The sequence below is a fragment of the Melanerpes formicivorus genome, unplaced genomic scaffold (assembly GCF_026170545.1).
Source record: "Melanerpes formicivorus ecotype bairdi unplaced genomic scaffold, bMelFor1.0.p_v2 SCAF_46, whole genome shotgun sequence".
NCBI lineage: Eukaryota > Metazoa > Chordata > Aves > Piciformes > Picidae > Melanerpes > Melanerpes formicivorus.
Genome location: NW_027142398.1, coordinates 5,146,373 through 5,159,327, shown reverse-complemented (window position 1 = coordinate 5,159,327; position 12,955 = coordinate 5,146,373). Strand labels below are relative to the sequence as shown.

Sequence of the window (12,955 nt, the reverse complement as noted above, 5' to 3'; positions counted from 1 at the left end):
CCGAGCGGCGCGCGGGGATGCTCGGGGGGGCGATGGGGGGCGCGGGGGGCAGGGAGGTTGCGCAGGGTGCGGGGGGGGGCAGAGGGCAGGGGATGCTGGGGGGGGGCAGCGAGGGTGCAGGGGGGAAGGGCGGAAAGGGGCACGGGGGGGGCACGGGGGGGCGGGGGGGGAGCTCGCGGAGCAGGGGAAGAGGGCACAGGAGGACAGGGTCGGGGTGCGGGGCGGTGGTCCTGGGTGCTGGGAGCCCCTCGGCTGCTTCCCGGGGGTGTCCCGGCAGGCATCGTCCGGGCCGCGGTGCCGGGTCCGGCCCCCCCGGGCTGCTTCCCCTGTCGGGGGTCGCTGCGGGGCCGTTGGTTCCTTACCGGGGCGGAGAGGTTTCACCGGGCAGGGGCTGCCCCCAGCTCGGGGCTGCTGCCAGCTCGGGGCTGGCTCTGCTGGGTGGCTCCGCAGAGCCCGGGGAGGCACTGCCGGGGAGGCTGCTGAGCAGCTGCGGGGTGCTGGGCTGGCTATGGGTCACTGGCGGTCACTGGGCTGGCTATGGGTCACTGGGCTGGCTATGGGTCACCGGCGGTCACTGGGCTGGTTATGGGTCACTGGGCTGGTCTCTGGGCTGGCTATGGGTTACTGGGCTGGCTGTGGGTCACTGGTGGTCACTGGGCTGGCTATGGGTTACTGGGCTGGCTATGGGTCACTGGTGGTCACTGGGCTGGCTATGGGTCACTGGTGGTCACTGGGTGGCTGTGGGTCACTGGTGGTCACTGGGCTGGTTATGGGTCACTGGGCTGGTTATGGGTCACTGGGCTGGCTATGGGTCACTGGGCTGGTCTCTGGGCTGGCTATGGGTCACGGGTGGTTGCTGGGCTGGCTATGGGTCACCGGTGGTTACTGGGGGGGTTATCGCTGGGGGTCGCTGGTGGTCACTGGGTGGCTGTGGGTCCGCAGACGTCCGGCAGGGGCCGGGCAGCCACATCCCCATGTGGAGAGCTGGTGCTGGGTCATGAGCAACGCCACAGCCCCCACAGCCCCGGGCTCCGCGGGTGACTCGCTGGTGGGCTACGTCCTGGGACCCTTTCTCCTCGTCACTGTCCTCGGTGCCCTCCTGGCCGTGGTGAGTGGGTGGGAGCGTGGGGAGGGCTGAGGGGGGCCTGCAATGCCACCCGGAGCCCCCTGCCCGCTCACACCTTCTGCTCCCCGCGCAGGTGATGTACGTCCAGAAGAAGCGGAGGTGAGCGCGGGGCTGGGGTCGGTGCGGGGGGCGTGGGCTTGGTCGCCGCTTGGTGACCCCCGTGTGCCCCGGCCAGGTTTGAGCGCCTGCGGCACCGCCTGCTGCCGATGTACAGCTACGACCCGGCCGAGGAGCTGCAGGAGTCCGAGCAGGAGCTGCTGGTGGAGGCGGAGGACACCCGGGTGGGGCAGCTGCTCGCTGGGTCTGGGGGCTCAGTGCCTTGGGGCCGGGCAGGGGTCGGTGGCTGTGGGGCCCTGCCAGCGGTGCTGGGTGCTGCAGGGTGCTGCTGGGTGCTGCAGGTGCTGCTGGGTGGTGCAGGTGCTGCTGGGTGCTGCAGGGTGCTGCAAGGTTTGTTTCTTGCATGATCATTGCTAAGCAGCCCCTAGTTCAGGAGCCTCCGGTGGTGCTGAGCGCGGGGGGAGCACAGAGGCAGCCTGCAGAGGGGGTGGGGGTGCGGGGTGGGGGCTGTGCAGCTGCAGCCTGCGAGCTCAGGGAGCTCAGGGCTGTGTTGCCCCCAGCGTGGCCTGGGCTGGGCCCTGCTGCAGCCACCCAGCTGCTGAGGGATTGCTTTGTCTTGCAGGTGGTGCCTGGCTGGGGGGGGGCCTCACCCCATCGGCCCCCACGCAGGGACTGGAAGGCCTGATCCTGCCCCCAGAGCTGGGGCCAAATCCTGCCTGCAGGAGCCAAGGGAGGAGGGTGTCAGCGCTGGCACTGCCAGCATGTCCAGGAAGGGCCTGTGGCCCCCATCCCCCCCCCGGGCACTGAGGGTTTCTCCACTTCTGCTCACTTCTGCCTTTCGTTTTCGCTTGAGCTGTGCCAGCAGCTCCTTCACCTGTGCCAGGCAGGGCAGCTGGGGCTGGCACCCTGGCAGGGGAGCAGCCAGGCCGCGGGGCTTTGGTGGGCACAGAGGGCAGGATGCCCACGGAGGGGCAGCACATGTGTGGAGCAAATAAATGTGGGGTTGTGTTCAGCCAGGAGCCTCCTGTGTGGGGCAGGGGGGGGTCAGCAGTGCAGTCCCTGCCAGGCCATGGACCAGCCCCCCCCGGTGGGGTCAGCATCAGGTCCCAGCAGCATGGTTGGGGTTGGTGTTGGAAAGGCATCGGGGCTGGGGGGCCGAGGGGGGGTGGGGAGGGGGGGGGGGGCAGGGTTTTGCCTGTTTCTTCTCCCACTGGCAGCTGTCTGTCCCCACAGAGCATGGCTGCAGCCACCCTGGAGCTCCCTGCTGAGAAGGCACCATGGGCTCTGCCAGCATGGAGAGAACCTGCTCCCAGCCCCTGGCAGGGGCCGGAGCCCAGCCAGAGGCAGCAGACGTCCATAAAATGTTTTATTCAAGTAACTGCAAATAGGAAACCAAAAGGTCATTAACAGTGGACCAAAAAAAACCAAAACCACCAACAGAACCCCAAACCAAACCCTGATTTTTTCTCCCTCCGGGGCTGTCCAGCACCGACCTCCAGCCCCACTGCAGCTGTGGTGCAGGGGCTGGGGTGGGAGCCCCCTGTGACTCCCCCCAGCCCACCACCCTGCCAGCCTCCCTCCCTTGGAGCAGCAGAGCAGCCCAGACCTTAGAGCAACTGAGGAAAAAACAACAACAAAAATTCAAAGCCAACCCAAAAAGCCCAAAAGAGAAGGAGAAAAACCAATCCCCCCCCAGCCCCCAGCAACACCCTGCAGAAGGACCCCCCCCAGCCCACGACGCCCCCAAGCCAGCAGCACATCTGCGAGCGCAGAGTGGAACTTAAATATCCAGAGGTAGTTGTGAATGAAAGGAAACAAACCCAAAAGAGTACTAAAAAACCCAAACCAAACAATACAGAACCAGAGCCTGGGAGGGAGGGGCTGCCCCGGGCCCCCCCCAGGGACAAGGGACTCCCAGGGACGGGCACCGAGCCCTGGCAGCGCCCGGGAGCTGCTCTCCCGCACAGTGCAGTCACCCAGGGCTGGGGGCGGCATGAGGAGGGGGAAAGCCCAGGGGAGCAGCAGGCCAGAGCAAAGGTCTAATGCTTTGGGGGGGGTCTCACCTTCACTGCCCCCACCCCATCTCGTCCCTGTAGAGGCCCCCGGGGCAAAGCCTGGTGCTCAGGGGGGCATCCAGCACCCACTTTGGATGGGTGAGATCACTGCATGGAGGGGAGAGGGACAGCAGAAGGTGGGGGGCCCTGGCCCCAGCTCTCTGCCAGGCACCCCCTTGCCAGTGGGGCTGCCCCAGAGCCCAGGGCTGGGGGGGGGGGGGGGGGGGCTGGGGTGGGTGTCTCCCCACAGTCCCTGGGTGGGGGGCTGCGGGGGCTGCCCAGGTCGGGCTGTTTTCCAGTGCTGCCATTGTCTGAGGGTGAGGAAGGAGCGGAGGAAGGAGGAGGAAAAAGCCAGGGCGGTGCAGAGGGTCTCTCCCATCCCCCTCCCCCGGGCGCGGGGCCGGCGGGCGGTGAGGTAGCGCCGGTCCGGAGCCTTCACTGCTCCTCCTCCGATGACTCCTGCGAAATGTTCACCTCCTCCTCGTCCTGCTGCTGCCAGGCAAGAGGGGAGGCTTGGAGGGGCGCCGAGGGCTGCGGCCCCCCAGCCGTCACCCCCGGAGGAGGCAGCTGGGAGGTCCTTAAGGTCCCTTCTGAGCCAGCCCACAGCCTCCTGCTCCCTTCCAGCCTGCAGCCCAGCTTCAGAGCCTGTCCTCTGCCCCCTCCTCTCCCCTTTCTGCTCCAGCCTGGCAGCGTCTCTCCCACCCCTCTGGGGACAGGGCTGGGGGTGCCCCCGGGGTGCCCAGCACCCTGCCGGGGGGGGGACACACCACTCACCGTCTTTTTGGGTCGGCCTCGAGGTTTTCTCCCCGGTGTGACCGCAGCTTTCTGAGCACAACAAAGAGCTTTGGGTCAGGCTGGGGCCGTGCCCCCCGGGGGGGCTGTTCCCCTTCCTCCCGCCCACGACTGACAAATTCATCACCCCAGTGGCATCTCCCAGGCTGCTGCAGCCAAGTGCCCCCTGCTGCCCTGCTCCCAGCCCTGTGACTCAGCAGTGGGTGCAGGATGTGACTCGCGTGGCCTCGCTGCCAGGTCGGTCCTGGCTGTCCACACAGTGACACACAGCACCCCTGTCCCCACCCCCCTGGGGTCAGCACTGAGGTGCCCCCAGCCCCAGGGGCCTGCGATCCCCCCCAGCCCCAGGGGTCTGCGATCCCCCCCAGCCCCAGGGGTCTGAGATCTCCCCAGCCCCAGGGGTCTGAGATCCCCCCAGCCCCAGGGGTCTGCGATGCCCCCAGCCCCAGGGGTCTGCGATCCCCCCCAGCCCCAGGGGTAGCTCTGCTCTGAATTGGCAATAATTGAGCTCAAATCAGAGCTGTGGTTCCAGCACACAGCTGCTGGGCCAAAGCAGCCTCCCCTGCCCCCCAGCCACCTTCCTGCCCCCCAGCCACCTCCCTGCCCCGCCCCAGCCACCTCCCCTGCCCCCCAGCCACCTCCCTGCCCCACCCCAGCCACCTCCCCTGCCCCGCCCCAGCCACCTCCCTGCCCCGCCCCAGCCACCTACCCTGCCCCGCCCCAGCCACCTCCCTGCCCCGCCCCAGCCACCTACCCTGCCCCGCCCCAGCCACCTCCCTGCCCCGCCCCAGCCACTTCCCTGCCCCGCCCCTGCCACCTCCCCTGCCCTGCCCCTGCCACCTCCCCTGCCCCGCCCCTGCCACCTACCCTGCCCTTTGTGCTGGCCTTGTTTTTGCTGCCCTTGGGCCGGCCGCGGGGTCTCTTGGGGGTCGGTGCCTCGCTGGGCTCCTGCTGGTGGGAGAGAAAGAGGGGAAGGGGAGGGGGGGGAGGGGAGGGGGGAGGGGGAGGGGTCACTGCAGATTGGGAGTCCCTGGGGAGGGATTTGATGCCCAGAGCACCCTTGCAGTGCACAGCAGAATGCCCAGGGCTGGGAGCCCCATTCTCCCCTGCAGATCCTGCCAGGGCAGGGATGCACTGGGCACAGGGGGCACAGGGGGCACAGGGGGCACAGGGGGCACAGGGATTGGCCAGGCAGTGGCTCAGGCACGTGAGCCTGGCATTAGCTGGGCTTAGCTCCACCATCCCCAAGAGTTCCCTGGCCCCAGTTTGCTCCCAGCTCCAGGGGCTGGCAGGGTGCTGGGCAGGGGGCACTCCCCCTTCCTGTGGGAAGACAATGGGCACAAGGCCTCCTGGCCCGGGGAGGGGGCTGGGGGCGTCGGTGTGGCGCTGTGAAGGCTCCAGCAGCACTGATCCCTCTGAGCAGCTTTTGCTAATGGGGCTTTAATCAGCCTGGCTGCAAAGGCAGCTCCAGCTGAGCAGGGGCAGGGGCAGCCCCCAGCCTGCCCTGGCTGTGGACAAGCTCTGGGGGACCCCTGAAGCTCCTCAGGAGCTGGTGAGCAGCCAGCAGGTGCTGCCCGGGGGGGTGGGGGGGCTGCACCATGGGCATCCCTACCCCTGCCCCAGGGATGCTGCCAGGCCTTGACCTGGGGGGCTTGCCTCCCCATAGCCTGGGGTGTCACTGAGGGCACTGCTGTGGGCAGAGGTGCCCAGTGGGGTGCCCCCCAGCCTCCTGCCAGGAGGCCTCCTGTACCTGTGGCTTCTTCCTGGGCCGCCCCCGGCCCCGCTTCTCCGCCACGTCCTTCTCCCCCTTGGAGGCCAGGGGCTGGCTGGACTTGGCTCCAGATTCACTCATTGTCCTTCAGCTGGGGTGAGGAGGAGGGAGGGGAGGAAGGTTGGTCAGCAATGCCTGGCACTCCAAGATGTGCTACTCCCCCCAGCCCTCGCCCCCACAGGCAGTGATGGAGCCTGTGAGGGACAAGGGGAGCTGCTGGAGCCCCCCTGGCCATGGCCATGCCACCCTCTCCCCATGGCTGATGATGTCCCCAGGCCCCTCTGCAGGGATGGGGGTGGCCAGGGGGTATCAGCACAGCCAGCAGCTGACAAGAACCAGGGTTCCCCTTTCTGAGAGCTCTTAGAATTAAAACCCAGACGCAAGGAGCAGTCCCTGCCCTGCTCCAGAGCCTGCATCCTGCTCCTCTCTCCTTGTGGAGCTGGGACCAGACTGTGCAGGAGGAGGAACCAAAAGCAGCACCAAGAGCTGTGCCTGGAGGAGACCCTCCCTGGCCTCTGCTTTCCAAGCCCTGGAGCCTGCTGGGCAGCACCAGGCTGGGGCTGCAGGGATCCTGCCCTGAACCAGGCAGCACCTGGGGCAGGAACAAACCTTCCTCCTGCTGCTGCAGAGCTGCAAACCCACCCCCACTGCACCCCCCACCCCCTTCCCTGCAAACAGACCTTTGGCCCCTGCCAGTTCCTGCTGCGATGGCCCCAGGGCAGCGAGCCTGGGACACCACCAGCCCCGGGGGATGGAGCAACAGGCTGCAGGGCCTGCCCCCAGCAGTGGGCTCTGGAGGCTCAGACCCTCCCTGCCTCCCCTGGACAGGGGGACTGCAGCCACAGCCCTGCCAGGGCTGCAGCCTCCATCCCCCCATGGCTGGCTGGGGAGTTGCTACAGGGCAGGGTCCTGCCCCAAAGCCCTTGGCATGGACACTGCTGAATCAGCCCCGATGCTGAGCCAGCTTCTGGGGTCCCCAGCAGGCATTTGGGGAGCAGCAGCTCTGCCAGCCCTTCCCACAGAGCCCAGCCCCTTTCCCTGAGAGGAGAGTGGCTCCAGATTTAATCTGGAGCCCTTGAAATCCCAGACACGCCGGCATGCTGGAACAGGAGGAGTGTGGCACAGCACCAGGAGCCTCCAGGCACTGCCACGGGGTCCCAGGGCCTTGCAAGGGTGGTGGAGGCTCCCACAGCCCTGCTGCTCCCTCCCTGCCTTGGCAGCCAGCACTGCACACCCAGGGCAGGATGCTGCACTCCTGCTGCTGCCACTCTGGCTGGGTTTAGGGCCAGCCACCACCTGGCACTCGCCCTGGGGACACTGGGTCGTCCCTGCATGTCCCAGGAGACAGGGTGGCTTCCCTTGGCACCCACAGAAGGAGGAGGCTCCATTTTCCCCTCTCCATCTCAGTGCTTCCCCAGGGCTGCAGGCAAAACCTGCTCTGCCAGAGCCGTGGGGCAGGCTCCACACCCAGCTCCCAGCCCAGCTGCCAGCAGGATGGGCTCCAGGCTGGAAGGGCACAGGAATGCTCCCACAGCCACCATGCTGACTGCTGACCCTCAGCACAGGCTGCCTGCTCTGCTCCTTGGCCAGGGCCAGGCACAGAATGGGTTGGGCTGGAAGGGGCCTCAGCGATCACCCAGCTTGACCCCCTCCCACCAGCCCAACCTGGCCTTGAACATCTGCCTGGGCAACCTGCTCCAGTGTCTCCCCACCCTCACTCTCAAGAGCTTCTCCCTCCTCTCCAGGCTCAACCTCTCCCAGCTCAGAGCCATTGTCCCTGGTCCTGGCACTCCCAGCCCTTGGCCAAGTCCCTCCCCAGCCCTCCTGGAGCCCCCTCAGGTGCTGGAAAGCCATTTAAAGGTCTCCCCAAAGCCTTCTCCTCTCCAGAATCATTAAGCCTGGAAAACACCTCCAAGATCATCCATTCCAGGAGCCAAAGCAGAGTGGGGAACCTGCTCAGAGTGGCTGGATGCTTCCCAAACAAAACTGTGGGAGCAGCATCCCACCCTTGGGAGTGCTTGGAGCTGCTGGCAGACTGGGCTGGGAGGGGTGGTGCAGCCCCTTCGGGCCCCTTCTCTTTCTGGGGGTGGTCCCTGCACCCCTGCCCTGGGTCCCACCCATAGCTCCAGAGCTTGGCAGCCTCTGGTCTGGCTTCTGCCTGCTCTGTGCACAGAGAGAGGAGCTCTCCCCACCTCTGCCTGCAGGCTTAGCAACGCTTCCTCCTGAGCAGCTGGCAGCCATTTGGGTAGTGGCAGAGCAGGGGGCAGAGCAGGGGTGCTGAGCTCCTCTGGGGAGGGCAGCTAGAGGGGGTGCAGGTGAGCCATGGGGCAGAGGAGCCACGCTCAGCCCTTAGAGGCTTTGTCAGACACAAGCCTCAGCTCCTGCTCCCCTCTGGAAGTGACTCAGAGTGCAGAACAACAACAACAAAAACCACCCTCGGATTCTGGGCTGGGCTCTTCTGTGGGCTTGTTGGGGTTTTTTGAGACAGAAACCATGCTGTTGTGTAAACACCCCCAAAATATTACTCACGGCATCTCAGAGCCCTTCAAGGAGTCTCTCAGAAGACAAAAACACAAAGCAAAGCAAAGCAAGGTTTGGGTGCAGGGCAGCGAAGCGCCGGGGGAGGGGGCCCGGGGGAGGGGGGCTGCGGGGGTGGGGCTGGGGGGGTTTGTCTCTGCCTGAGTCAGTCTCTGCCAGAGGAAACGAAGCCTCCACGCTGAGCCCTCTGCTGTAGCTGGGAACAGATGGGCCCAGCATGGCCCCCACCCTGCCCTGCTCTCCCCCTCCCTGCCGGGGACGGCCACAGGCCCCACGCCACGGCTCCGGCCAGGGGCGCTGGGCACCGTCCCAGCCACGCCAGCAGGTCTGTGCCCCCAGCCACGCAGTGCTGGGCAAGGAGATGCACATCCTGCCCACCCCTGCACCACTGCTGAGCTCTGCCCAAGGGCTCCAGAGCTGAAACCACCCCAGGGGACCGAGGGCTCCCCCCTGGCATGAGAAGGATGCTTGGGTGAGGAGCAGCTGAGGGACCTGAGGGTGTTCAGCCTGGAGGAGGCTGAGGGAGAGCTCTTTGCCCTCTACAGCTGCCTGAGAGGAGGCTGCAGCCAGGTGGGGGCTGGGCTCTGCTCCCAGGTAACAAGGGACAGGCTGAGAGGAAAAGGCCTTAAGCTGTGCCAGGAGAGGTTCAGGCTGGGTTTAAAGCAAGATTTCTTCACCAGAAGGTGGTGATGCTCAGGACAGGCTGCCCAGCGACCTGGTGGAGTCCCATCCCTGGAGGGGGTGCCAGGGGAAGTGGTCTAAGAGTTGAGTCCAGGAGATGCCAGGGCAGGGCTGGGCTCCAGGAGCTTAAGGTCTTTTCCCCCCAGGCAATTCTGTAAGGCTGGGGATGCTCCTTCCTCCCACCAGCACCTTCCCAGCCAGCATTCCTCTTCCCAGCAGCAGCCCCAGCTCTGCGTGATGCTCCCTGGCTTGGTGGCACCTGCCAGGCCCCTGGGGCACCCAGAGCCAGTGGGATGGTGCCAGGCACACGGTGGGAAGCAGCTCCAGCATGGAAGCCATGGAGGAGGGAGGGAGGGAGGCAGGGAGGGAGGGAGGGAGGGCGCAGCTGTGTTGCCATGGAGGAAAGGAAGCAGCTGAGACAGAACCTTTCCAGGCAGGGAGGAACTGGTCGGAGATGAGGGCAGGGGACTGCAGGCTCCCCGAGGTGGGGAGCAATAAAGCTCTGCAAGGTTTGAAGGTGGAGGAGCTACATCTGCCTCTAGATCGAAGGTGCTGGGGGATGAAGGCCTCCTCCCCTCCATCCCTATGGATGCTGAGCCCCCAGCCCCATCGGCTCCCCCTGCTCCACGGCAGGAGCTGGGCTGCGCTCAGCAGCCACCCCTTGCCCAAGGGAGGGGCTTGGGCTGCCAAAGAGCCAACCTGGACCCTGGCAGCGATGCTCCTCGGTGCCCCTGGGCCTGCTCCTGCCTTCCCCCAGCTGCCTGCACTGGCTTACACCTCCCGGTGCACACAGCCACACAAATCCCTGCTCCTGCCACCTACTCTTAGATTAACCAAACCAGCCCGGGAGGAGCAGGAGGCAGGCGGTGGCTTTAGATCCTGAGGAGAAAAAACCACCAAGCAAAACAAAAACCCCGAATCAATCCCTTCACGCCCAGGAAATCTCGGCTGATTGCAGCTGGAGAAGGATCCCGGCCGCACCTCCTGGCACGGGGAGGAAGGGAGAGGGGAGGAGGGGTAGGGAGAGCGCAGCGCAGAAGTTGAAGAGCCTGTTCGGCCGGGGTGGGGAGGGATGTGCGCCGCTCCTCCTGAGGACGAGGCCTCCGTGGGGCTGCTCGGAACCCCCCCTCCACACACACCCCCCCACCACCACCTCCCCAGGCCTGCTATTAAGGCAAGTCCACCCCCCTTCCTTCCTGGGCATGCATAATAAAAGGAAGTGATAAAAGAAAGGAAGGAGGGAGGTGGGGGAGAAAGAAAGCGGCAGGAAGGGCACCGCCGCATGCTTTGTGAAGCCCCCCTCCTGCGGGGCATAATAAAACCCCGGGGGGGAGCCAGCCCGGGGTGGCATCACCACCCCCCCCCAACACAGCCCCTCCGGGGAAGGGCTGGGTGCAGGGGCTGGGGGCTAGCAGGGGCTGGGGTGTGAGGGGCTCCCAGCTCTCGGGAGCGGCGTGAGCACTGCTGGGGGGGGAAGGGCTGAGCCCCAGCAGCGCTGCAACTTTGCACCGAGTTCTGTTTGTCCCTCAGCCCCCAGCCCCTCCTCCAACCGGGCTTGGCCGCACGCGTTTTGATCCCAAGCACCTTGCGCCAGCCCTACGCACCCCACGCTGCACCCCACGCACCTCACATTGGACCCCACACCCCCCACACCGACCCCACGCACCCTACATGTGCAACTCACACCCTGCACCGACCCCACGCACCCTACACCGACCGACCACGCGCACCTTACCCCGGCCCCACACTGGGCCCCACACATCCTACGCCGACCCTACTGACTGCACCGACCCCGCACCGACCCCACGCACCTCGCGACCCCCAGGCACTGGGGGGTGCCTACCGCATCCGGCGGCAGCCCGGCTCCCTCCCCAGGCGTTCAGGTCTTTGCATCACCCCAAATGCAGTAAGCGGAGGGAAGAGCCTGGTCCCGACCCCACGCACCTTGCACCGACCCCCGCACCCCACTCCGGGCTCCGTGGGTCCCTGCGAGCCGCGGGCGCTGCGTGGGGGGGTGCTGGGTGCAGGCAGCAGCACCTCGGCCTCCCTCCCCCCCGCTCCCTGCTTTTGGGGTGTTCGCAGCACCGCCAGCAGAGTAAGTGGAGCGAAAGTCCCCGGAGCAGCCAGCCCCAGGACCCCCCGAGCCGTGTCCCCCCCCTCCCCACGGCCCCGCCAGGTGCATCGCCCTATTAATAACGATAATTATTAACCGGAATCGCCGATAAAGGGCAGCGCGGAGCCGCCGCTCGCACCCGCGCGTCCTTGCGAGCACAGCACCCCGGGGGCGATCGTGCACAGCATGCGGAGGGGGGGCGGGGGAAGCAGAGCCCGGACCCCCCCCGAGCACCCTCTTAAGCACCCCCTCCCATCCCCCCAGAGCAGAGAAGCCAGAGGAAGGCCTGGACTCACGGTCAGCTGGGTCTCGGAGCCGGGCGCCTGGGCCGGGGATGATGATTAGGATGATGATGATTATTATTATTATTTTTCCGGGGGGGGGGCGGTTGTATTTTTTTCCCCCTCCAGGCGTGTCTGTGTTGTGAAGGGAATTAACCCCCCCCCAGCCCGGCGGTTGCTGCTGCTGCTGCTCTGCTGCTGCTGGCAAATGCGGATCTGAAAAGGAGAAGGCAGAGGAGAGAGGCTGCGACTCGCACACGCATCCCCGGCTCCGGCAGGGGCCCCCCTCCCACCCCCCCTTATTTATATAAATAATAAAGGGAGAGGGAAAAAAAATCGCTCCAGGAGGAAGGAAGCTGGGTCAAAATCATCTGCAGGGAAGGAGGAAAAGGGAAAAAAAATAGGAAAAGAGGGGGGAGGGGGGGAAGGGGGGGGGGAGGGAGAAGAAAAAAAAGCAAGCAAGCTCCCAGCCTTACTGGAGGGGATCCAGCTGCTAAAAATAGCCAAATCACACTCGAAATTAAATAAGGGCAACCAGGCTAAGGGGAGCTTCCAGCCCTTTGCGGAGCGGGGGGAGGAGCAGCCGGGCTGCATCACGGCGGGGGCGGGCAGGCGGCGGCGGGGCCAGGACCGATAGGTTCGTTCAAAGGGCTGCGGCGGGCGGGCGCCGGCGGCGCTCCCCCTCCTCATCCCCGGGGCTGACGGGGAGTTTTCCCCCGGGGGCAGCGTTGGGGGAGGATGGAGACATCCTCCTTTCCTTCCCTGAGATGCTCCTGGCTGCGTGGGGGGCGCAGGACCCCCTGGACCTCCTGGGATGCTCCTGGCTGGGGGGTGTGGGTACGTCTGGACGTCTTGGGATGCTCCTGGTTGGGGCCCGGGATGGGTAGGAGGTGCGGGTACCCCTTGGTATCTTGGGGTGCTCCTGTCTGGGTGGGCGGCACGGGTACCCCTCGATGTCCTGGGCTGCTCCTGGCTGGGAACACCTCGAGGTTAAACCCCAGCTGTCCCCTTCCCCCTTCAAAACACTCTCCCTGGTGGTTCGGGGCTGTCGTGGAGGCGTTTGGCATCTGTGGGGGCAGTCACCAGCGGGGGCTGTGCCACACACCCGTGGGCAGATCTCAGTGCTCTCTCCTTTCACTGCTTCCCTGCCAGCTGCACCTCTGTGATCTCCATGGGGATGCTCCAGCAGCGGCTGCTCCATCCCTGGGCCTCCCAGGGCCAGCTGCCGCTGGTCAGAGTATTTATTTTGTTTTTCATGGCAGAAATGGGAGGCTGGGGGGGAGCCCTGCTCAGTGTGGTGGGGCTGGGGGAGCTGATGAGCAGCCCTGAGGGTCTCCTGGGGGTTCAGCAGATGGTAAAGAGCTTTGCTCTGGATTCCTGTGGTCTGTTTTGAGAAGTGGTTTGGGTCAGCCTGGAAAAGGAGGCAAGGTCAGCGCTCCAGGTAGGTACCCCCAAACCCAGCCCCTCCCTGCGGCACAGGCAAGGTTTTCCAAGACGTTTGGGGTTTCCTGGTGGATTTTTGGTGGGATGCAAGGAAATCCA

General features: G+C 65.8%; 2 protein-coding genes across 5 annotated transcripts; one reads left to right on the top strand and one right to left on the bottom strand.

Moving 5' to 3' along the window:
• The first annotated feature begins 231 nt into the window (after positions 1-231).
• Positions 232-2,325, top strand: SMIM29 (small integral membrane protein 29). Of its 2 annotated transcripts, none has more exons than XM_068159816.1 (4): positions 232-1,108; positions 1,200-1,225; positions 1,302-1,412; positions 1,806-2,325. In XM_068159816.1, exons 1-4 carry the CDS (start codon positions 509-511, stop codon positions 2,176-2,178), a joined length of 1,110 nt encoding a protein of 369 aa, XP_068015917.1. In that variant the 5' UTR covers positions 232-508; the 3' UTR covers positions 2,179-2,325. The 2 variants fall into 2 exon arrangements, with proteins under 2 accessions (XP_068015917.1, XP_068015918.1); XM_068159817.1 differs by having other exon boundaries at positions 1,302-1,407; positions 1,806-1,948.
• A 211-nt stretch (positions 2,326-2,536) lies between these two features.
• HMGA1 (high mobility group AT-hook 1) lies at positions 2,537-11,979 on the bottom strand. Of its 3 annotated transcripts, none has more exons than XM_068159818.1 (6): positions 11,890-11,979; positions 11,429-11,629; positions 5,780-5,891; positions 4,897-4,980; positions 4,012-4,062; positions 2,537-3,729 (listed from the first exon to the last, which is right to left on the bottom strand). In XM_068159818.1, the coding sequence occupies exons 3-6, from the start codon at positions 5,879-5,881 to the stop codon at positions 3,673-3,675; spliced, it is 294 nt and encodes a 97-aa protein (XP_068015919.1). In that variant the 5' UTR covers positions 5,882-5,891; positions 11,429-11,629; positions 11,890-11,979; the 3' UTR covers positions 2,537-3,672. The 3 variants fall into 3 exon arrangements, with proteins under 3 accessions (XP_068015919.1, XP_068015921.1, XP_068015920.1); XM_068159820.1 differs by having other exon boundaries at positions 2,537-3,726; XM_068159819.1 differs by having other exon boundaries at positions 4,897-4,977.
• Positions 11,980-12,955: the final 976 nt, after the last annotated feature.

Bases quoted from the DNA above. Each gene is read 5' to 3' on its own strand.
- SMIM29 (XM_068159816.1), top strand. From the start codon at position 509: ATGGGTCACTGGCGGTCACTGGGCTGGCTATGGGTCACTGGGCTGGCT. The intron at 1,109-1,199 runs GTGAGTGGGTGG...CTCCCCGCGCAG, and splicing joins TCGGTGCCCTCCTGGCCGTG to GTGATGTACGTCCAGAAGAA. The intron at 1,413-1,805 runs GCAGCTGCTCGC...TTTGTCTTGCAG, and splicing joins GCGGAGGACACCCGGGTGGG to GTGGTGCCTGGCTGGGGGGG.
- HMGA1 (XM_068159818.1), bottom strand. From the start codon at position 5,881: ATGAGTGAATCTGGAGCCAAGTCCAGCCAGCCCCTGGCCTCCAAGGGG. The intron at 4,981-5,779 runs GTACAGGAGGCC...CTCTCCCACCAG, and splicing joins GGCCCAGGAAGAAGCCACAG to CAGGAGCCCAGCGAGGCACC. The intron at 4,063-4,896 runs GTAGGTGGCAGG...TGTTGTGCTCAG, and splicing joins AGGCCAGCACAAAGGGCAGG to AAAGCTGCGGTCACACCGGG.